Source organism: Protopterus annectens, chromosome 6.part0, assembly GCF_019279795.1.
Source record: "Protopterus annectens isolate FY-2018-M chromosome 6.part0, PAN1.0, whole genome shotgun sequence".
Lineage (NCBI taxonomy): Eukaryota > Metazoa > Chordata > Ceratodontiformes > Protopteridae > Protopterus > Protopterus annectens.
Window position 1 is genome coordinate 1,920,482,354 of NC_056737.1, and position 19,237 is coordinate 1,920,501,590.

At 44.0% G+C, this 19,237-nt stretch overlaps 1 protein-coding gene across 1 annotated transcript in view; it reads right to left on the reverse strand.

Moving 5' to 3' along the window:
- Nucleotides 1-791: 791 nt before the first annotated feature.
- RETREG2 (reticulophagy regulator family member 2) overlaps nt 792-19,237 on the reverse strand; it is a 1,615,599-nt gene continuing 1,597,153 nt past the window's right edge. The window contains exon 9 of the mRNA XM_044075231.1: nt 792-3,605. Coding sequence (XP_043931166.1) covers nt 2,920-3,605 — 686 coding nt within the window. The 3' untranslated portion in view covers nt 792-2,919. The remainder of the gene's footprint in view (nt 3,606-19,237) is intronic.

Consider the following 19,237-nt stretch of genomic DNA (forward strand, 5'->3'; position numbering starts at 1 on the left):
AACACATTATTTTTCCAAATGAAAAGTAAACAAATGCACAACAGCAACTACTCAACGGGTGTGGCTGGATGTCAAGACTTCTCATCTGGTTCAGTGAAATGATGAAATCTGCATTCATCCTGACCAGGCTATGTGGGGGGATGAAGCCCTGACTGAGTTCTCCAGCCTTTTATTGACTAACCTGGAGACAGGAAGAGCCAAGATGAGGATGGAGAGGAGTAAACATTCAATGTTATCTTGCCTATCATGGGGGAAAGTCCTTGGTACAGGTTTTGCAACAGCATTGACACCAGAGTTCAGACTGCAAGACAAATTAATGTGCTTTCATACTAGGCACAGGGGACATGCAGAAGTTTGCACCTAAGTCCAAGTCAGATGTAGCAGTCATTGTACCAAGCCTGCTGGCCGATAGCGGAAGGATTAGAAGCAGAAGAAAAGCACCGGACTTACCACAGGCTGACAGCCCACAATGCCCGATTCTCACCTCCTAACACAGTGCCAACCTATGCTGCAAAGTAATGGGGGTATAGGGGTTCAATGGCCACAGGGTGCTTGGGAACCCAAAAGTAGTAAATCCAACTCAACCTACATTCTGCTATGGTTAACTGCAACAATCACACTGCAAACACTTATTGTTTAAAACAAAGTAAGACAACAGTCAGCATAAGTATTTAGTGACAATTTTCATGCAGGTCCCTTCTTTAACAAATGCCCTAATACAGTACATTTGCTTATGGTCGTTCTCTGCTTTGGTGTACCTTGGTCTAGGGAGAGAAAACTAACCAGTAAGGTTGCTTGCCTTGGTTTATTCAGTATATAAACTGTTTTATCAGTTCTATTTTTTTAAAAACATAAGGCTCTGATATAATTTAACTAAACAAAAATAACTGAACTACATAAAAATAAGTCAGAATAATGTGGAACTCAATGCCTTAAAAATGTACAGAAAAAAATATTCTACAGGATCTAATGCAATCCTGTAAATCACAGTAGAATAAAAGATTTTTCCCTCAAGCAGAAAAGAAAAATCCACAAACATAAATACACTTCCAAAACCAGAAGGAACACTAACATCAGTGACTACTGCTAATGTCACAAACAGTATTTCAGTTACTAGAGTTATTTCTGCATAAAAAGTAGTGACACCCTGCCTCACAAATAAGGGCATGTACATACATATACACACATATACAGAACATTTCAATAATGAGCCATAATGCAATTAACTAAATTCCATTTGCTCTGAGCATGTAGGTAGTCATGACCTTGACAGAATTCTTTAAGCTTAAGCCATTGGGGTTTCCTTCTATAGGTTTCACCACCAAACAAGTAACGTCACTAATATGAAATATCTGCTTTCCTTTAAAAATATGGCAAACATCTATTTTAAAGTCCCATTTTTTGCATTTGCAGTTAAACATGCCATACTGAATAATGCATGCATTTCATCATCTCAGATCATTATCATCCAACATTCAAGTTTACATTTAAACATCTCCTCACTTGACAAAACAGGCAATGAAGTTCTACAGCACAAGCATTAATATTCCAGAAAGTAAGGGTACTCTTTTCTCCATAATGAATTACGTACGGAGTTTAAATTCAAAACTTGCTGCATCTCCACTGATGGAATGAGGTGATGTACCTTCCATGGCTTCCTTACACCAGTGGCTTTTTATGGGTTGGGGCGTCTGACTGTCAACGGCAGGAATACCCCAAGAACTACTTTCATTCTGGAGAAATCTTAAGTGAAGATCTGAGTGTAAAGTAGACCTAGGAAACAAATTTACAAAAGAATTTTGCAAGAACAGCTAAACAATATTTACTGATGCTGATTTCTCTTCATGATCTTCTAGATTTTAAAACTTTCAGTGGGAATTTACTCTAAAAGGAGTGCTATGGAATCTTTACCATCTAGCAAAACAAGCAGATGAAATCAAGGTGTTGGATTATTCCTAAAAGATGACAACACATGAATGCAGCATCCACCTAATGCTAGACAAAGTCAGTACTGCAGTTTAAATTAAGTGCTTCTTTAGATATAGCAAGTGCTTGTTGGGAAGACAGAACACATACCCTTTTCCCATTTTTTAGGGAACAATGCAGATTATACTGCGGGAAAGGAAATCCAAAGATGACTGAAAACGACGTACTTAAGGCAGCAAGGGCCATCTCCTTCATTCATATCATTTATTGGTGTACGGTCCTTCCAGGTTCAGTACTGCAACAATTATGTGAGAAGGGGATTACAAATATCTGAAGGCAGGCAATGGATAAGGCCTGGCACAAAAATGTATCATCCTTGTACCTCACCCATCGAGACAAAGAAACAGCAAGTCTATCGCAAAAGATGTCAGACTAGCCTGCAGAATATCCTATACAGACTGTTTACAGATACCTCTCCTGTGATCTGGGGTGAGAGATAACTGGGAAACTGAACACAAAACATAAGAGTGAGAAATCAATGTGGTTCATTCAAATTTCACTGTATAGCATCCTTCAATAATGACAGAAGTTTAAAAGCAAGGACCTCCCTGCCTTTCTAGTTTACAAGCAATTCTGCTCTACAGAGATTGCATGGGATGAAATATATTCATCAACACAAACTAGTTCTGTAACTCCATATATACAAAAACTATAGCTGCATTGTAATAAGGGGACTACTTGCATGTATAAATATAAGCTTTATGAGAACACATGGAACACCCATTAAACTGAGGCTTTTGATTTCTGTAAATTCTACCTCAGATGTTCAGAGCACGTTAAGCTAAAATGTGTTACTTGATGATAAAATTATGAATCACCTACTCAATCTGCCATCAGGGAGGATCTGGTGGTACAGCTGCATAAAAATGCAAACCTTTTGCATACATTTGAATGCAAAAATGTAGACTCCAGCACAGACAGAATGCAATTTAGCTAAGACTCCTTCTCTGGCAGCTCACATGGTAAAGACAGAGAGGTCTCTGAAGCCTCAGTAACAGGATGTTCCTGTTCCAGCTGCTTATGTTTCTTGTCAAAACCCAGTTCTGCATCCATCTGCTCTAGTTCTCCTTGGTCCAAAAGCTCAAAGTCATCTGCTTCCTCCTCTTCTGCTGCCACAGTCTTATCGGTTTCCTCAGTCTCTATCAGCTGTGTTTGAAAGTGTAGTTTTTCCTCAGGTTCAGTTGGGAGAAATTCTGATATAGAAGGGCCTTCATTTGCTTCTGAAGACCTCAAAAGAGCTGAAAGTGTGTTCTGGACCACAGTGCTGATGGCTGTTGTGACAATTTCTTGACTTAAAGCTTCAATCGTCATGCCTATTCCTTCAGATGCAATGGGCTGTCCTTCACTGTTCTGCTGAGCATTCCCATTAAAATGTGTATTTACAAAATGAAGGGGAGATGCCAGTCTCTGAATCAAGAATTCAGCACTGCTAGTCTCTGGTCCAAGACCATCTACAGCCTCTGCTATGTGAGTATCTGCAGGTACCCCAAAGGTCTCCTCTTCTTCTTCACTCTGTATTCTTTGATCCTTTGAGTCAAATTCATCTATTGATGGGAATTCTGCAAGGTCCTTGGAAAAGGTCTCCTCTGGCTCACTATGTACACTTTGCTGGTCAAGGTCTGAGGAAAAAAAATGGTAAATGAATTAACCACACATTTTTTTCAGAATGCAAAAGTCTATTCAGAACATTTGCTGCAACAGTACCATACCTCAACATTTTTTACATTCCTCCCCCCCTTACCATATTTCAGCAGCACAGAATAATCAACTTTAATCTTGTACATTAAATTTTCTTGTGTCAGACATATCCTGAAATGCAGATACAAGAAACTTAAAATTACACATCACTGGGCAGATGAGTTTGGGAAAGTCCATTTAAAAATCGCATATCTGAATTTGACACTTGAGATTAATCTTCAAAATGCACCTACCAAACAGAGTCCTAAGGTCTAATAATCAAAACCTATTAATAGTACACAAACCATGTTATCCCCCAGGCAAACACTTACTATCTTTTAACCTTGCCCGTCTCTGGAACTCACTTCCTCCATCCATTCGTACCATCACTAACAAATACATGTTCAAAAAATCACTTCATATATATCTAAGATCCCAATGGGACTGTTCTTGCTCCCTCCCCTCATAGATCTATAACACTCCATCCCCTCACTTTTATCCTATTAAAGCTTATGTTCCCTCACTATAGTTATTTAATAAAGACCTTCTGAATTTTTTCTTCAATAACTTCCCTGACTGCATATCTCAATACTGTTTTTATTTTTTGAAATGTTTCTCAAATTTATGCCTAAATGTATTAATGTTTTATCTGTACTCTCTATAATTGACTTGTAGTTATAGCATCTTCCTAATTCTGTCTACATCTCAGCTTTTCTCCCCATCTTTGAATGTTTTTCAAATTTAAGCCTAAATGTATTAATTTTTATCTCTACTCTGTATAATTATCTTGTAGTTTTGTATGTACCTAATTTGTCTACGTTGGAGCTTTTCTCCCCAGGGCTCCATTGAAAACGGGTTCTTTTGGCCCAATGGACTATCCTGGTAAACCAACTGCAAATAAATAAAATAAATAAATAAATCTTAAATGGAAATAAATGTATCCACGATACAATTATGTTTATTGCACAATGTATGCATTTTATTCAATATCTCATCATAATCTTGCTACACACAACTCTTTCTCACCTGTAGTGTCATTTCTGCATTCCTCTGTACCACATCAACAGCACTAGTAAAATTCGATCCTTTTTCTGAATATCCTTGCACTCACCAGTAAAATCAAAATATTAAACTAATTAAGAGCAGGAAATGTGCTGCCTTTTTTCCCCTTGCACATTAGGTTTGATACCCTGATGTTATAGGTGGATTATTTAAAAAAACAAACAAAAAAAAACTTAGGTTGACTTTGAAAAAAGTGCATTTCAAGCAATTTACGAACACATTTTAAGTTAACATACTTAGTCAGCTGTTCTGTCAAATGTGTGGCTGTATTACAGTCCTTGAAATGAAAACTATTACTAGACTGATTTGGCTACATAAACAATAATGGTTCATTATTTCTCTTCTCACAATTTTAATTCCTTTTGTATTTAATTTATGTAGGCAGTCAATAGCAAGTCCACAGCATGGTCTTCCCTACTGTTTCATACTGTTCTTTTCTGCAACACAGACTGTTAATAATCAATAGCTTATGAGATGTTCGTGTTGATGCTTCTTTTGCCTGACATTTGAAACCGCTTTAGCTAATGTAGCTCCAATGCTACAGCCCTTACAAGTAAGTCAGCAATACAGAAGTGTGAAATTTTAATTCTTACATTTTATTTCTGGTCACATGTGGAGAACCTTTTAAACCAGAAAACTTATGCACAGCAATGCTCGTGAAGCAGCTAATGGAACATACCAGCTACCACTTTTAGTAGTACAGACTGCAGATAGACCCCAGAGGGGGAAAAAGAATGATGTATGAGGAAAAATAGGCCAAAATGTAAGTGTTTTGGAAACATTAAAATCCTTAACTTAGAAGGTTTGATCCATTCATTACTGAAGTACAGTTGTGTAAAATCGTGCCATAACAGTAGATGTCCTTTTTCACTGTTGCAGCATTCATAAAATGTGGCATCTCCTACCAAGGATAGCCAAAGACCCAGCTAGTACACCAAAGCCTTATGCTTCTTGTGTAGGTGCAGGGTATATAAAGGTGACATATGTGTACCCCATACTCAGAACTGAAGTGCCCCAGGAGAACTACAGCAACCCCAGTACAGAACATGTGCATCAAGATGGACAAAAACAGAAGAGTCAAGGACCACTTGGCCATCATAGAGTTACCTACAGAAGAAAGAATACAAAGGGAGCAGAAGGAAGAAACAGTACTGCAACAGTGAAAAGGAGGACATCTACTATTGTGGTAAGATTTTACACAACTTTACTATGTCCTTCCTTATCACATTTGCAGTATTCATAAAGTACAGCTGTGTACACTTACCATAAATGTAGATGTTCGCGTGTACTCACTGTTGCAGTCATTACATTTGTGTTATCTGCCTGCAAGTAGCCCTCAGCCGGCCTGAACACCAGAGTCTTGGATTCCTGTCTCAGATGCTGTCTCTTCTTCTATGACGTCAGGTCGTCAGGGGGTATAAAACATGCAGCGACGCCATTACATCAGTTTTTCTTGCCCCAGATGTCAGGTGCCCCCACAATGGGAAACAATTATATGTTATGTTACACCTCCATCAAAAAGCAAATACACCAGAAAGCTTAAAACAAGAAGGAAAGGTACAGCCAAGAGAAGTCAGGGGGCTGGAGGGAGGCTAACCAGGACTGCAACAGTGAATACACCCGAACATCTACATTTATGATAAGTGTACACAACTGTACTATGTTCTTTGTGTTTCACTGTTGCAGTCATTACATTTGGGTTGATTCTCAAAGCTAAGGAAGGGAGGAGGAAGTTAAAGAGCATTCGGGCCAGCTATTAAGCCCTGCAAGACTGCAGTGGTAAAACCAGCTCTGGATTTAGAAAAAAATAGGCATGTGGTAATGCTTGGTGAAGTTATGTACAGAGCTCCAGGCAGCAGCTTCTAGGATGTCCCTGGTAGGGACTCCTCTGAGAAAGGCTGTAGAGGTAGATGCAAGCCCTGGTGGAATATGATTTTAGCCCCTGTGGGGTAGGTTTTCCATGGTGTCTATAGCAGAAATGAATGCAATGGGATATTCATTTAGAAATGGTTTGCTTTGAAATGGCCTTCCCCTCTGCCCCTGTAGCAAAGCCAACTAGCAGCTGTTCAGATTTTCTGAGAGGCTTAGTCCTGTCCAAATAAAATCTAAGTTGTCTGTGCACATCCAAAGAGTGCAGTATTGGTTCTCCTTTGTTTTGTGGATTAGGGAAAAAGGTAGGCACATGAATGGACTGATTTAGGGCCACCCTAGACACCACCTTGGGCATAAAGGAAGGATTGGTCCAGAGGGAAACCCTGTCTGCATGGAAAATAATGAAGGGCTCCACTGCCATGAGGGCCTGTAATTCAGACAGTCTTCTTCCTGAAGTGATGGCAAGAAGGAAGGCTGTTTTTCAAGAAAGGAATTTCAACTCTGCAGTTGCAGCTGGTTCAAATGGAGGGAGAGTGAGCTTTTCCAATACAAAGTTAAGGACCCAGGCTGGAGTAGGGGCTCGCCTGGGGGGGGGGGTCTAAAATTTTTAGCCCCTCTGAGGAATTGCTTTAGAAGGGGGTGAGAGAAGAGGGGTGGTTCAGTATTATAATGTGCTGAAATGGCAGAGGCATGAATTTTAATTGATGAGAAGGATAGGCCCTTGTGGAACATTTCTATTAATTACTGAAGAATATGAGGTAAGCTTGGGCACCGTAGTGTCCATCCAGAGTCTGGCTCCACGAACAGTATCTTTTCCACTTTTCAGCATAGGATTTTCCAGTACTAGGCCTCCTTGCTTCCAGAATGACATCTATCACCTGCTTACTGAGGGATGCTATTGGAGAGCTCAAGGAATTAGCCAGACTGCAAGGTTCAGGGCTTGAAGCTGAAGGTGCAGAATTTGGCCCACCTGCTGGAACAGCAGGGAAGGTGTGTCTGAAGTAGGTGCCATGGCTCCAGCAGTACCATACTGCGCAAGAGGGGGTACCAGTGCTGGCGAGGCCAGTCTGGTACAATCAGTATTATCCTTGGCTTGTCCTGTTTGATCTTTAGCAGAACCTTCAAGAGGAGAGGCAGAGGGGGATAGGCATAAACCGAGAGGCTTACTCAGGTAAAGGACAGGGCATCCAATTTCCAAGCCTGACTGTGGGAAGTCCTTGTGCAGAATTTGTCCAATTGGTAGTTCTGAGGGGAGGCAAATAAGAAGTTATGTACCTACCATAACGTTCCATGTTAGTTGTCTTCTTCTCGCCTTCTTTCTTGCTGGATGGGTTCGGAGCTGATCCTCTGCTCCGACTCGGCCAATACTAAAGCTCGAGAGCTAATTCCACCGGCTCGAGACTCCCCTATATCCCACAATGCCAGGCGGTAACTACTCAGATCTCGTTTGATAGCTAAACCAAGCAGTTCTGGTCTCCACAGTATGGAGAAAAAAGAACCCACCTCTCTATAAACCTGAATGTAAGCTACCACAAACATAAAAGGGGGAATAGAGGTGGTAGAACATGTGGGAAGGAAAATTTCAAAGGAAGATCCCAAAATTTCCTATCGGTCTGTCCAGGCTAGGGGGAAGGAGGGTGGGACGCAAGAAAGAAGGCGAGAAGAAGACAACTAACATGGAACGTTATGGTAGGTACATAACTTCTTAATGTTAAGTTGTCAATCTCGCCTTCATTCTTGCTGGATGGGACCGCGTCCCTAGCACCTTATTCCGGGTGGCCTATCGGAACAGACTCGAACTGTGGAACCAAAGTTGGCACAGTTTCTGGAAGCCATATCCAATTTGTAATGTAAAATGAAGGTATGAGAAGCCCAAGTGGCTGCTGCGCAAATGGAATCTATTGGCAGCCTGTCCTGAAAAGCTACACATGTAGCTAATGCCCTAGTTGAATGAGCTCTAGGTCTTGAAGGCAGTTTTTGATGTCTGATTTCATAGATGAAGGTAATTATAGAGGTAAGCCATCTTGAAAGGGACACTTTAGTAACTGGAAGGCCCAATTTCTCTTCCGCATAAGACAGGAAAAGCTGATCAGATTTCCTGAACTGTTTAGTCCTGTCTAAATAATATCTAAGTTGGCGGTGAACATCCAGAAAATGCAACTTTTGTTCCGACCTGTTGGAATAGTCAGGGAAGAAGACGGGGAGATCAATCATTTGGTTCAGGTTCGTCTCAGAGGAAACCTTAGGTAAGAAGGACGGATTAGTCCGGAGGGACACCCTATCTTTGTGGAAAACTAAGTAAGGAGGACGACTGCACAGAGCATGAAGTTCAGATACCCTTCTAGCTGAAGTTATGGCTACTAGAAAAAGTGTTTTCCATGAGAGCAGCTTAAGAGGGCATGAAGCCGCTGGTTCGAAGGGGGGGAGGATCAAGGATGCCAGAACCAAATTCAAGTCCCATTGAGGTGGGGGATCTTTGATTGGGGGCTTGAGCAAAAAAACACCTCTTAAAAAGGCTTTGCAGAGCTTATGGGACATGATACTGGAGTCTGAGACACCTACATGAAAATTAGATATAGCAGCTAGTTGCACTCTAATGGTAGATGAAGAAGAGCCTAAATGAAAGAGCTCTGCCAGAAAGTCTAGGATAGACTGGATAGGTGCAGTGAAGGGGTCTATATTTTTTGATGCTGCCCAGAAGGAAAAACGTTTCCACTTACTATTATAAATCTTCCTGGTAGAAGATTTGTGAGAGGCTATCAGGATGTTTCGGACCGAATGAGAGATTAAGGGAAGCCTGGCTAGGATAGGAACTGGAGAAACCATGCTGTGAGGTTGAGAGAATGAAGGGAGTGGTGCAGCTGGCCCGACTGGTGGGTCAACAGATCTGGCACCGGGTCCAGATGCCAAGGCTGCTCCAACAGGTAATGATGGAGGAACGGAAACCATATCTGTCGAGGCCAGTAAGGGGCGATGAGGATCATTGTAACTCTCAAGGCGATAGCTTTCTGAATTAATTGAGATATCAGTGGAAAAGGGGGAAAAGCATACAGAAGTCCCTGGGGCCAATCGTGGACTAGAGCGTCTCTGGTGGGATGGCCTGGTAATGGGAAGAGAGTGAAGAAGTCATGACACTTGCTGTTTTGGGGAGTAGCAAAAAGATCGCAGCAAGGCTGGCCCCATCTTTGGAAGACTTCTTCCATTACTGATTTCTTCAGAGACCACTCGTGGGGCATGAGAATGGCCTTGCTCAACTTGTCCGCAATCACGTTGGACTTCCCGGGAATGTGCGTTGCTATCAGAAAACGCTGAGAAGAAATCGCCCACTGCCAAAGTCTGAGTGTCTCTCGACATAAGGGGTAGGATCTGGTACCGCCCTGTTTGTTGATGTACCACACTGCGGACATGCTGTCCGTCTGAATTGCAAGAGTCCCTGTGGGAAGAGAGTCCTGAAGGGCTTGCAACGCTAAAAGCACTGCTCTCATCTCTAAGACATTTATGTGCAAGTGGCACTCGAAAGGTTGCCACGTGCCCTGGACTGTCCTGCCCTGATAATGCCCCCCCCCACCCGATCAGGGAGGCGTCCATTGTCACCGTGGCAACTGGGGGGGGGGGGAGGAATGAAAGGTCTGCCTTGGAGAACTTGAGGTGATGTGATCCACCAAGACAGGTGATTCTTGCATGATTGAGTGATTAATATGATGTGAGACATCGGGAGCTGTTGGAAGGACCATTGAGCAAACAGCATCCATTGGAGGATCCTCATGTGGAAACGAGCTAAGGGGAGAAGGGCGATAGTAGCTGCCATGAGTCCTAATACCTTCAAGACTACCCTGGCTTTGACCTTGTTGCATTGTAATACAAGGTAAACTTGTTGGTGGATATCTAACACTCTTTGCTCTGTAAGTCTGGCGGAAAGATTGAGTGTGTCTAAGGTGGCGCCTATAAAGGTAATAGACTGACAAGGCAGATTTTTCGAAATTTATTGAAATGCCTAGAGCTTGGCAAGTTTGGATGGTGAAGTCTCTGGATAGAAGCAGTTGATGTCTGGTGGTGGCGGTAAGGAGCCAGTCGTCTAAATATGGAAACACCTGGAATCCTTGACGTCTCAAGTGAGCCGCGACCACTGCCATGCATTTGGTAAACACTCGGGGGGCTGTAGAGAGACCAAAGGGCAGGGCTCTGAACTGGTAGTGACTGGTTCCCAGCTTGAAGCGGAGAAACCTCCTGGAGCATCTGTGTATTTTGATATGGTAGTATGCGTCCTGAAGGTCTATCGAGCACATCCAATTGTCCTGACCCAAGAAGGGTAGAATGGACTGTAGCGTGACCATCCAGAATTTTGTTTTTTTGATATAATTGTTTAACTTGCTGAGATCCAGTATAGGTCTCCAGTCCCCTGTTTTTTTTGGTACCAAAAAGAATTTGGAGTAGATTCCGGATCCTTGCTGGTCTGCTGGGACTGACTGGATAGCTCTTTTTGATAGCAGCTTTGATATTTCTAGTGCTGCTTGTTCCCTTAAACTGGGTGGAACGTCTGGAAGGGATCCTTTGGGTTGGGATGGGATGTGAATAAAGGGAATTTTGTAACCCTCGGATATGATTGACTGCACCCATTTGTCTTGGGTGAGGGAAAGCCAGGCTTTTGGGTACAGTGATAATCTTCCCCCGACTGCCTCCAAAGGTGGACAGCTGGGCAGCTCCTCAGGGATGCTGATAGGGTTTATCAGAGAAAGTTTCTCTGCTACCCTGGTTTTGCGGACATCCTCTGCCTCTAGGGTGGTGTCTATTGTTCTTCCCCCCTCTGCCTCTAGAGGGGAATCGACCTTGTGCATCTGATGAGACTCCCTGAGGTTTGCGGAACCACATTTTTCCTCCCCTCTGACCTTTAGGATAAGGTCTAGAAGGGGTAGAAAAATGGACTCCCACGGCAGAGAGAGTCTTACCTTCCACCTCGCACCTAGTCAATGTATCCTTCACCTGAGGACCAAACAATGTTGAGCCATCAAAGGGGGAATTGGTGAAGGACACCTTGAAAGGGTCCGCAAAATTGCAAAGCCACATCCAGGCGTGACGTCGTAAAGCTACACCTGTGCCTGCGGCCCTACTCGCCCCATCAGCAGCATATGAGATAAGCCGCATGGAGGAGTTAACAATCGAATTCAGGGTAGCCAACTGGGAGTTCATTTAGTCTTGGAACCCCTCAGCTGTTGGATCCTGTATAGCCTCAGCCATATCTTTGAGCAAATCTCTCTGGAGACAGGTGAAGTGACACAAGTAGTTCAGCGACCGCATTGAAAAGGTCGCTGATGAAAACATCCGCTTACCGTACCTGTCCATGGTCCTAGACTCCTTATTAGGAGGATGGACAGGTACCGAAGGATCGGCCAACTCCTTCTTAGTGGCTACGGCCACCACCATGGCATCAACAGAGACACCTTTTGATAGAAACTCTTTCTCCTTAGGGGCAGTAATAAATTTTGACGGCCTCCTTGGGGTAGATTCCACTGAATCAGGGGCCGTCCAAGCCTTCCTTGCCACCACTTCCATAAAGGGGTCAAAGGGAGGGGACACCCAGGAGGTGGAAGGGCGAGAGCCAAACGCCTCAAGGTAAACTGACTCGTCCTCTGAAGGGTTAAGGGCGGGTCAAGTTCCCCCTCTGTTTCAGGATTTCAAGGATGTCAGCAAAGGAGACATCCTCAGAGGGGGACCGAGGGGAACCTATAGATTCCTCCAAGTCAGTGTCAGAGGTGATAGACTCAGGGGAGTCAATGTGCTTCCTCTTGCACTGTCTCTTCTGAGGGGGTTCTCCTACCGGATCAGGAGAGGCCTCGGAAGAGGAGGAAATTCCCAATGGGGAAACCTGAGGAGCTGGCTCTCTGCTTTCTGATACAAGAGGATGGGTAGAATTCACCGCAGGCACTGAAGAGGGAGGAGCTGACGGAGCCGACTGTGGGATAGACACTGGGTCTAGCACGCTCCGCATGACCTCGAAGGTGCCCCTATCAGGCAAGGCCGGAGGTCCCCGCTCCAAGGAGACAAGGACCCCCCCCCCAGCACCGACAGGGATGGCTCCGAGGCCGATGTCAGAGCAGAACTCACCAGCGCCGACACTCCGAGAGGGAGAATGGGGTCGGACAAGGGTCCGATGCCACTCGCCCCCTCGGAGCCGAGGGAAGCCCGGTGCAGAGATCCCTCCAATGAGGAAATCGGAGCAGATGGAGCCGAAAGGGAAGGTATCGGCTCCGAAACACCGACAGCCACGGCTCCGATGAGCCCCGGCTCCGAACTCAAAGGAGTTGGAGGAGGAATAAAATCAGGGATGGAAATAGCCGCTGACTGTTGAGTAGGGCTATGCAGCATTTGGGCCAGTGCCTCGGACTTGAGAAGTCTACTCACCACCCTTTGTAAATCATGGTCGGACAGCCTGGAGGACCGAGAGGAATGAGACCTATGGCTCCGTTCCGATAGAAGAGGAGATCCCGGCGCCGAATGGATGGAGCCGATGGAAGGGGACCTAGACCTTTTCTTTGAAGGTGGCTCTGATAAGCCTATTGGAGCCGACTGAGTCTGGTCAACCTCGGCTCCGGGCTGGAGCCGAGGTGATGGTATGAGATTTGGAAACATCAGCTCCAGCCGGAGCCGATGTTGAAGCTGTTTTAATGCTTCCAGGGGACGGCTCTGAAACTGGAGCCGACTGTCTGGAAGTCTTAGAAGGCTTCCCTGACACAGACTGGGTCGGGGGGCCTTCAGGCTTTAACAAGCCACGTAGAATCAATTTATTTTTGCGTTCCTACAGGACTCTAGGGCTGAATGCATGGCACACAGCATGAGTCCTGCAGGTGCAAAGGTCCCAGGCAATATACACAAGAAGTGTGACCGTCTGTCAGAGACATTTTCTGACAGCACGAATCACACTTCTTGAAGCCTGAGACCTTGGAGTCTTTAGACATCCTAAAAGCTGAGTGAAAAACACAAACACAACACACAGACACACCCTTAACCAAAATAAAAATCCAGTCACACTGAAGGACTAGGGGAAGGAGAGGGAGAGGGCCAAAGGCCTAAAAGTTAAGGGAATAAAAAGGGAATTCTGACACAAAAAGGGGAACCCGATTTAAACTAATGGAATACTTTAAATAAAACTATACTAAATGGAAAAAATAGGGGTTGAAATAGAAGTTCCTGAACAAGAAAACTTACTAACCTGCCACAGCCGGTAGAAGAAGCACCTCGTCAGCTAAGCGGCAAACAAGATCTGAGTAGTTACCGCCTAGCATTGTGGGATATAGGGGAGCCGGTGGAATTAGCTCTCGAGCTTTAGTATTGGCCGAGTCAGAGCTGAGGATCGGCTCTGAAACCATCCAGCAAGAATGAAGGCGAGATTGACAACTTAACATCAGGTCTTATCTCTGGAGTCCCCCATTTGTTCCTCAAGAGGTTGAATATTTTTGCTTCCAGTTTCCATTTGTGTAGGTCCATGAGATTTCTGCTTAGGTTGTCTGTCAGTGAATTTAGCTTGCCTGGCAGGAATTATGCTTGTAAGTGCACTTGGTAGGAAGGCTGTGTTCCACAGAGCCATGGCTAGTCTGCAGAGAGGGTACAAGTGGGTTCCTCCCTGCTTGTTTATGTACCACATAACTGTGGTGTTGTCTGTCTTTATCAATAAGAATTCTGTACAGCTAACATTTCTTTCTGGTTGATATGCAGGTGCATCTGACTTGGGTTCCATTTGCCCTGAATGCACTGCCCTGCAAAGTGAGCCCCCCATGCATAGTCTGATGTGTCTGTTGCCAGGGTTTGGCCAGCAGTGGGTAGAATGAAAGGGAGCCCCTTGTTGTGGTAGTAGGCCTCTGCCCACCAAAGGAATTCTGTCTTTATACAAGGAATGATAGGAATCAGGATTCCAGGTCCTGAGAATGCTGCAACATAGGCTTTTTAGATACCATTGTAGTTTCCTCATATGCAGTCTTGCATATGGAATTAGTAGAATGCAAGAGGCCATGAACCCCAGGGCTTGCAAAATTTTCCTTGCAGACAGCTGGGTCTTTGTGGCCAGTAGTTTAAAGTAGGTTGTCAAATACACTTGTTTCTCTGGAGTGAGGTAAGCCATTTGGGAAGTTGTGTTCAAGTTTGCTCCCAGGAATACAATCTGTTGGCAGGGTACTAGGCGAGATTTCTTTTCGTTTATGGTTTACACCCCAGTGAGATTAGAAGTTTCTTTACGAATGCCAGATGTTTTAATAGCAAGTCCTGGCTTTCTGCCTGAATCAGACAATCGTCCAGGTATGGGTATATTTGAATATTTCTCTGCCTGCAAAATATAATGGCTGGAGCTAGACACCTTGTGAATACCCTGGGCGCAGTAGATAAGTCAAAGGGAAGTGCAGAGAACTGATAGTGCATGGAGTCTGCCCTGAAGCGTAGGTATTTCCTGCAAGATTCCCTTATTGGAATATGCAGGTAAGCTTCCTTTAAGTCTAAGGTTGCCAACCAGGCATATTTGCCTAGCATAGGAAGCAGCTGTTGAAGTGTTAGCATTTTGAATTTTGGGATTACCAAAAAGGTGTTCAGAATAGAGGTCCAGGATAGGATGCCAGGAGCTGTCTTTCCTGGGCACCAGGAAAAGTCTTGAATAAAAACCTTGTCCCCTTTCTTCTGCTGGGACAGGCTGAATAGCCCTGATACTTAGAAGAGAGAGAGAACCTGCTGCTGAGCTTCTACCTACTGATTTGGGGGTAGGTCTGGCCAACTGTCTGGGGTTGGTAGGGTGTGGAAGTAGAATCTGTATCCTTGGAAAACTATATTTAAAACCCATTTGTCCTGGGTAATGAGTTCCCAGTTTTTTGCATGCAGGGCGAGCTTTCCTCCAAAGGGAGCAGACAGTTGAGCAGGGCTTGGAAGGGCCAAGGTTAAGTTTATAGTGAAATTTTTCCATAGGGAGGTGTCTTACTAGTTCCTGCTTTGGAAGTGGGAGCCCCCCACTGCTTAGGCCTGTGCGTAGCCTGAGACTGTAGCCTAGGTGGTCTGCTGTTCCTGGGTTTGGACTGAAGGCCTGGAAGAGACTGGAAAGAACCAATTCTTTGAAGGCCAATGCCTACTAAATCTGGGAGGCTGCACTTGCAGGAAATCTTTAACAGTTTGCATAGATTTAGCTTTTTTTTCCCATCTTTTTGAGGACGACTTCTGCTTTGTTGCCAAACAGGCAATCTTGGTTTAAAGGAGCATCTGGTAATTTAGCTTTGACATGATCTAGCAAGTTTTGCTCCTTAAGCCAAGCAAGCCTTCTAAGTACAGACCCAGTAACAGCAGCCCTGCAAGATGCTTCTAAAGAGTCAAAAACCACATTGCAAAGTATGTTTACCAACTTGTTCAGCAGAATGCATTAAATCCTGTAATTCTTTGTGTTCAGCACAGTCAGGAATCAACATCATCTTCTGTTTAAGTAGTCCCATAATATGCTGCTGGTACTTTTAACATATGGAACTGGTAATTTAAAGCCCTAATGGCCAAAGTAACAGAAGTGTATACCTTCTTACCCCATCTGTCCAGGGCTCTAGAATCTCTATCAGAAGAGGTAGGATTTTTGGCAGCAGTAGCCTTAATGCCCTTGGGTCCTTGGGAAATGGTCTCTGGTTCTGCAGTAGGATTCTTGAAGAGGAACTTGTGAGAGTCAGGTACTCTGTAATACCGGTCGGGTTTTCTGGGAGCTGGAGGTAAAGTGTCTAGGGACAGGCTAGATTCCAAGAAGGCATCATCTACAATGTCCAGAACAGGAGGGATAGCTAAAGGCCTGTGTTGAGTAAGGAGTAAGAATTCCCTAAGCCTCTTTCTAGAGTCAGAGTAATTCTGGCTTTCCTAGCGGAAATGCTCCCTAAGATTGTGCAAGGTTTCACCAAAACAAAAATCTTCTGGAGGGGAAGCAAAAGGAATGGAATCCTCTGCATCAGAATCCTCATAGGTAGATAAGGGCAAATCCTGGTAATTAGAAGAAACAGAAATATCAGGTCTCTCAGAGGGGGAAGGCTGGCTTCCCCTAATTGAAGTAATAAGGTCTTTAGCCATTTGAAGCCTTTTTATTTTAGGCATATGAGCCCTGTCCATGCAGTTTGGACATCGGTTTTCTAGACGTGGGTCGAGTTTAGGCCTGGATGAAGAAGATGGCGTCAGTTTAAAATGCAAATCTGTAGGCCTGAATACACCCTCAGAAGCCAGTGCCTGCACAGCGGCTCTGGACACATCCAAGGTAGAGACATCCGCAGGTTCCATAGTCGAAGAAGCATCTCACGGCATGCCGGACTCCGAATGGGTCTCAGCAGAGGCCTGCAAATCTGAAGTAGCGGGTATCAGGGGCTGCAAAAGCACCTCACTGAGTACCGGCGAACTGGCGACTAGCTTAACGGAAGCATCGTCGGCAGTTTTGGACCTATGCGGTCTGTCTGTCTTTATCCTTACATTTTTTCAGAATATTGGTAGTCGGATGGCTTACCGAAGCCATTTCTGGATAGTTATACCGAGTCCCAAAATAATTTGCTGTAAAAATAGACTGACGACGAATAGTTCAGGGGTTGAATAAGGCACAAAACCGACAGCGAGGGACGTTGTGGTCTGGGCCTATGCAAAGAATGCAGTACAAATTAAAATCTTTATGAGGTATTTGCTTTCCAATTGTTAACTTTCACTGACATCGGTTAAGAGCAAGTAAAAGGATCCCCAATGGGGTACTTAGTGTTTTTTTTGGAAGACTTCAGTTCTGAAACTCGAAAAGAAAAATTTCAGGAGTTGGCCGACCAGCACTTGCGAACTGCTTCTGCTTCAGGCACCGAGCGGCATGAAAGACTGATGTAATGGTGTTGGCTGCATGTTTTACACCCCTGACGACTGGACATCATGGAAGAGACAGCATCCGACGCAGGAATCCAAGACTCTGGTATTCAGGCCGGCTGAGGATAACTTCTGGCAGGCAGATACCCCAAATGTAATGACTGCAACAGTGAAACACGAAGAACATTGTGGGAGATTATCAAAGCTACTATAAAGGATGACAGAAGGAAGGCACAGAGGAGCCCTCCACAAACCCATGCAGCACAGCACTGGTAAATCCTGCCTTGGCTCTGGAAATATGCAACTTGTAATGTTTTGTAAAGGTGTTTACAGTGGACCAAGTAGCAGTTTCAAGGATGTATCTAGCATCCAAACCTTTGAAGAAAGCTCCAGAAGAGGTCAGTGCCCTTGCAGAATGAACTTGAATTGAACTAGAAAGCCATTTTCCATTAAAAGAATAAATTAATGGCCTTAGAAATCCAGGAGGATGCAGTTTGCTTAAAAACTGCCAAACCGAATGTCCTGGTATGAAAACAAACAAAAAGGTGCTCAGACTGGCAGATGGCAGATAACATTTGTCTTATCCAAATAATACCTGTGCTTGTCTGTGTAGATCCAAGTTGTGAAGAACCTTCTAACTAGCATATTACGAAGAAATAAAAAAAGAAGGAAACAGGATAGACCGATTAAGGCAACTCATTAACTACCTTGAGCATAAAAAAAATATCAAAAAGGGAGGAATCACAACTAGAGCCTTTAGTTCAGAAACTGTCTTAGCTGAAGTAATGGTAACCATCAAAACAGTCTTCCAGGTGCAGAGTTGCAAAGAGGTGGCAGACTTAAAAGCAGCCTAAATCAATTTTTGAGGACAAAATTAAAGGTCCCAAGAGGTAAGAATAGGTTTTTCTTGGGGGCCTGATATGAAAGACATCGCTAAACCTGAAAACGAGAGGCCAATGTTTGCTTCAAGGGCAGTCAAGCAGAGATTGTCAACAAGTGAGCTTTAACGGAATATGCTAAGCCAGCATATAGCAGTTCACACAAGTAAGAAAGAACCAAAGGGACCTGGTGATGTTTGAGAGAGCAAACAAAATCTTTTCCATTTAGCCATATACAGTTTTTCAAATAGTGGGCTTCCTGCCTCCTGCAGAACCTTAAAGCATGTCCTCAAAAAAGTGATGTCTAAACAGGATCAAAATGACATTACCCAAAGGATCAACTGAAGAATGGACAAGTGAGGGTGAATGACAGACCCCTTGTCTTATGGGAGAAGATCCATTCTGTGAGGTAACTTGTGGTGATAGTCCCTGGCCAGATGAAAGAGAAAGGGGAACCAGTGTTCTCTGGGCCAAAAGGGAGTCATCAGCAATATTCCTAGGGAGTCCCTTCCTGACTTTGAGCAGGACCTTGGGAAGTACAGGAACAGCCCGGAATCTGTGTGATGCATGTACAGCAGCTGCACGGCTCGTGAGTCAGCACATCCAAAACAAAGAAAAGCCAGCAGTAAAGGTGGAAACCCACAATTTAAAACATAAAATGAAAATAAAAAATCACATAACAAGGTAGAGGGTAGTAAGCCCAACTACCTGCCCCAAACCGGTTTCGGCTTTAATAGCCTTCTTCAGTGAGTAAACATGAGCCAACAAAATACACTCATGTATATATAGTGCTACATACAATTCATTGGTGCATTTATAATTGGTCATTAAGCCCAGGTGGGAACAAAGGCCCTAACTTGATAATCCATTTGCGTTCGTTAAAATTAAGTACATCATGCCATCCTGATTTGTCCCTACATTTACCTACAATATAACTT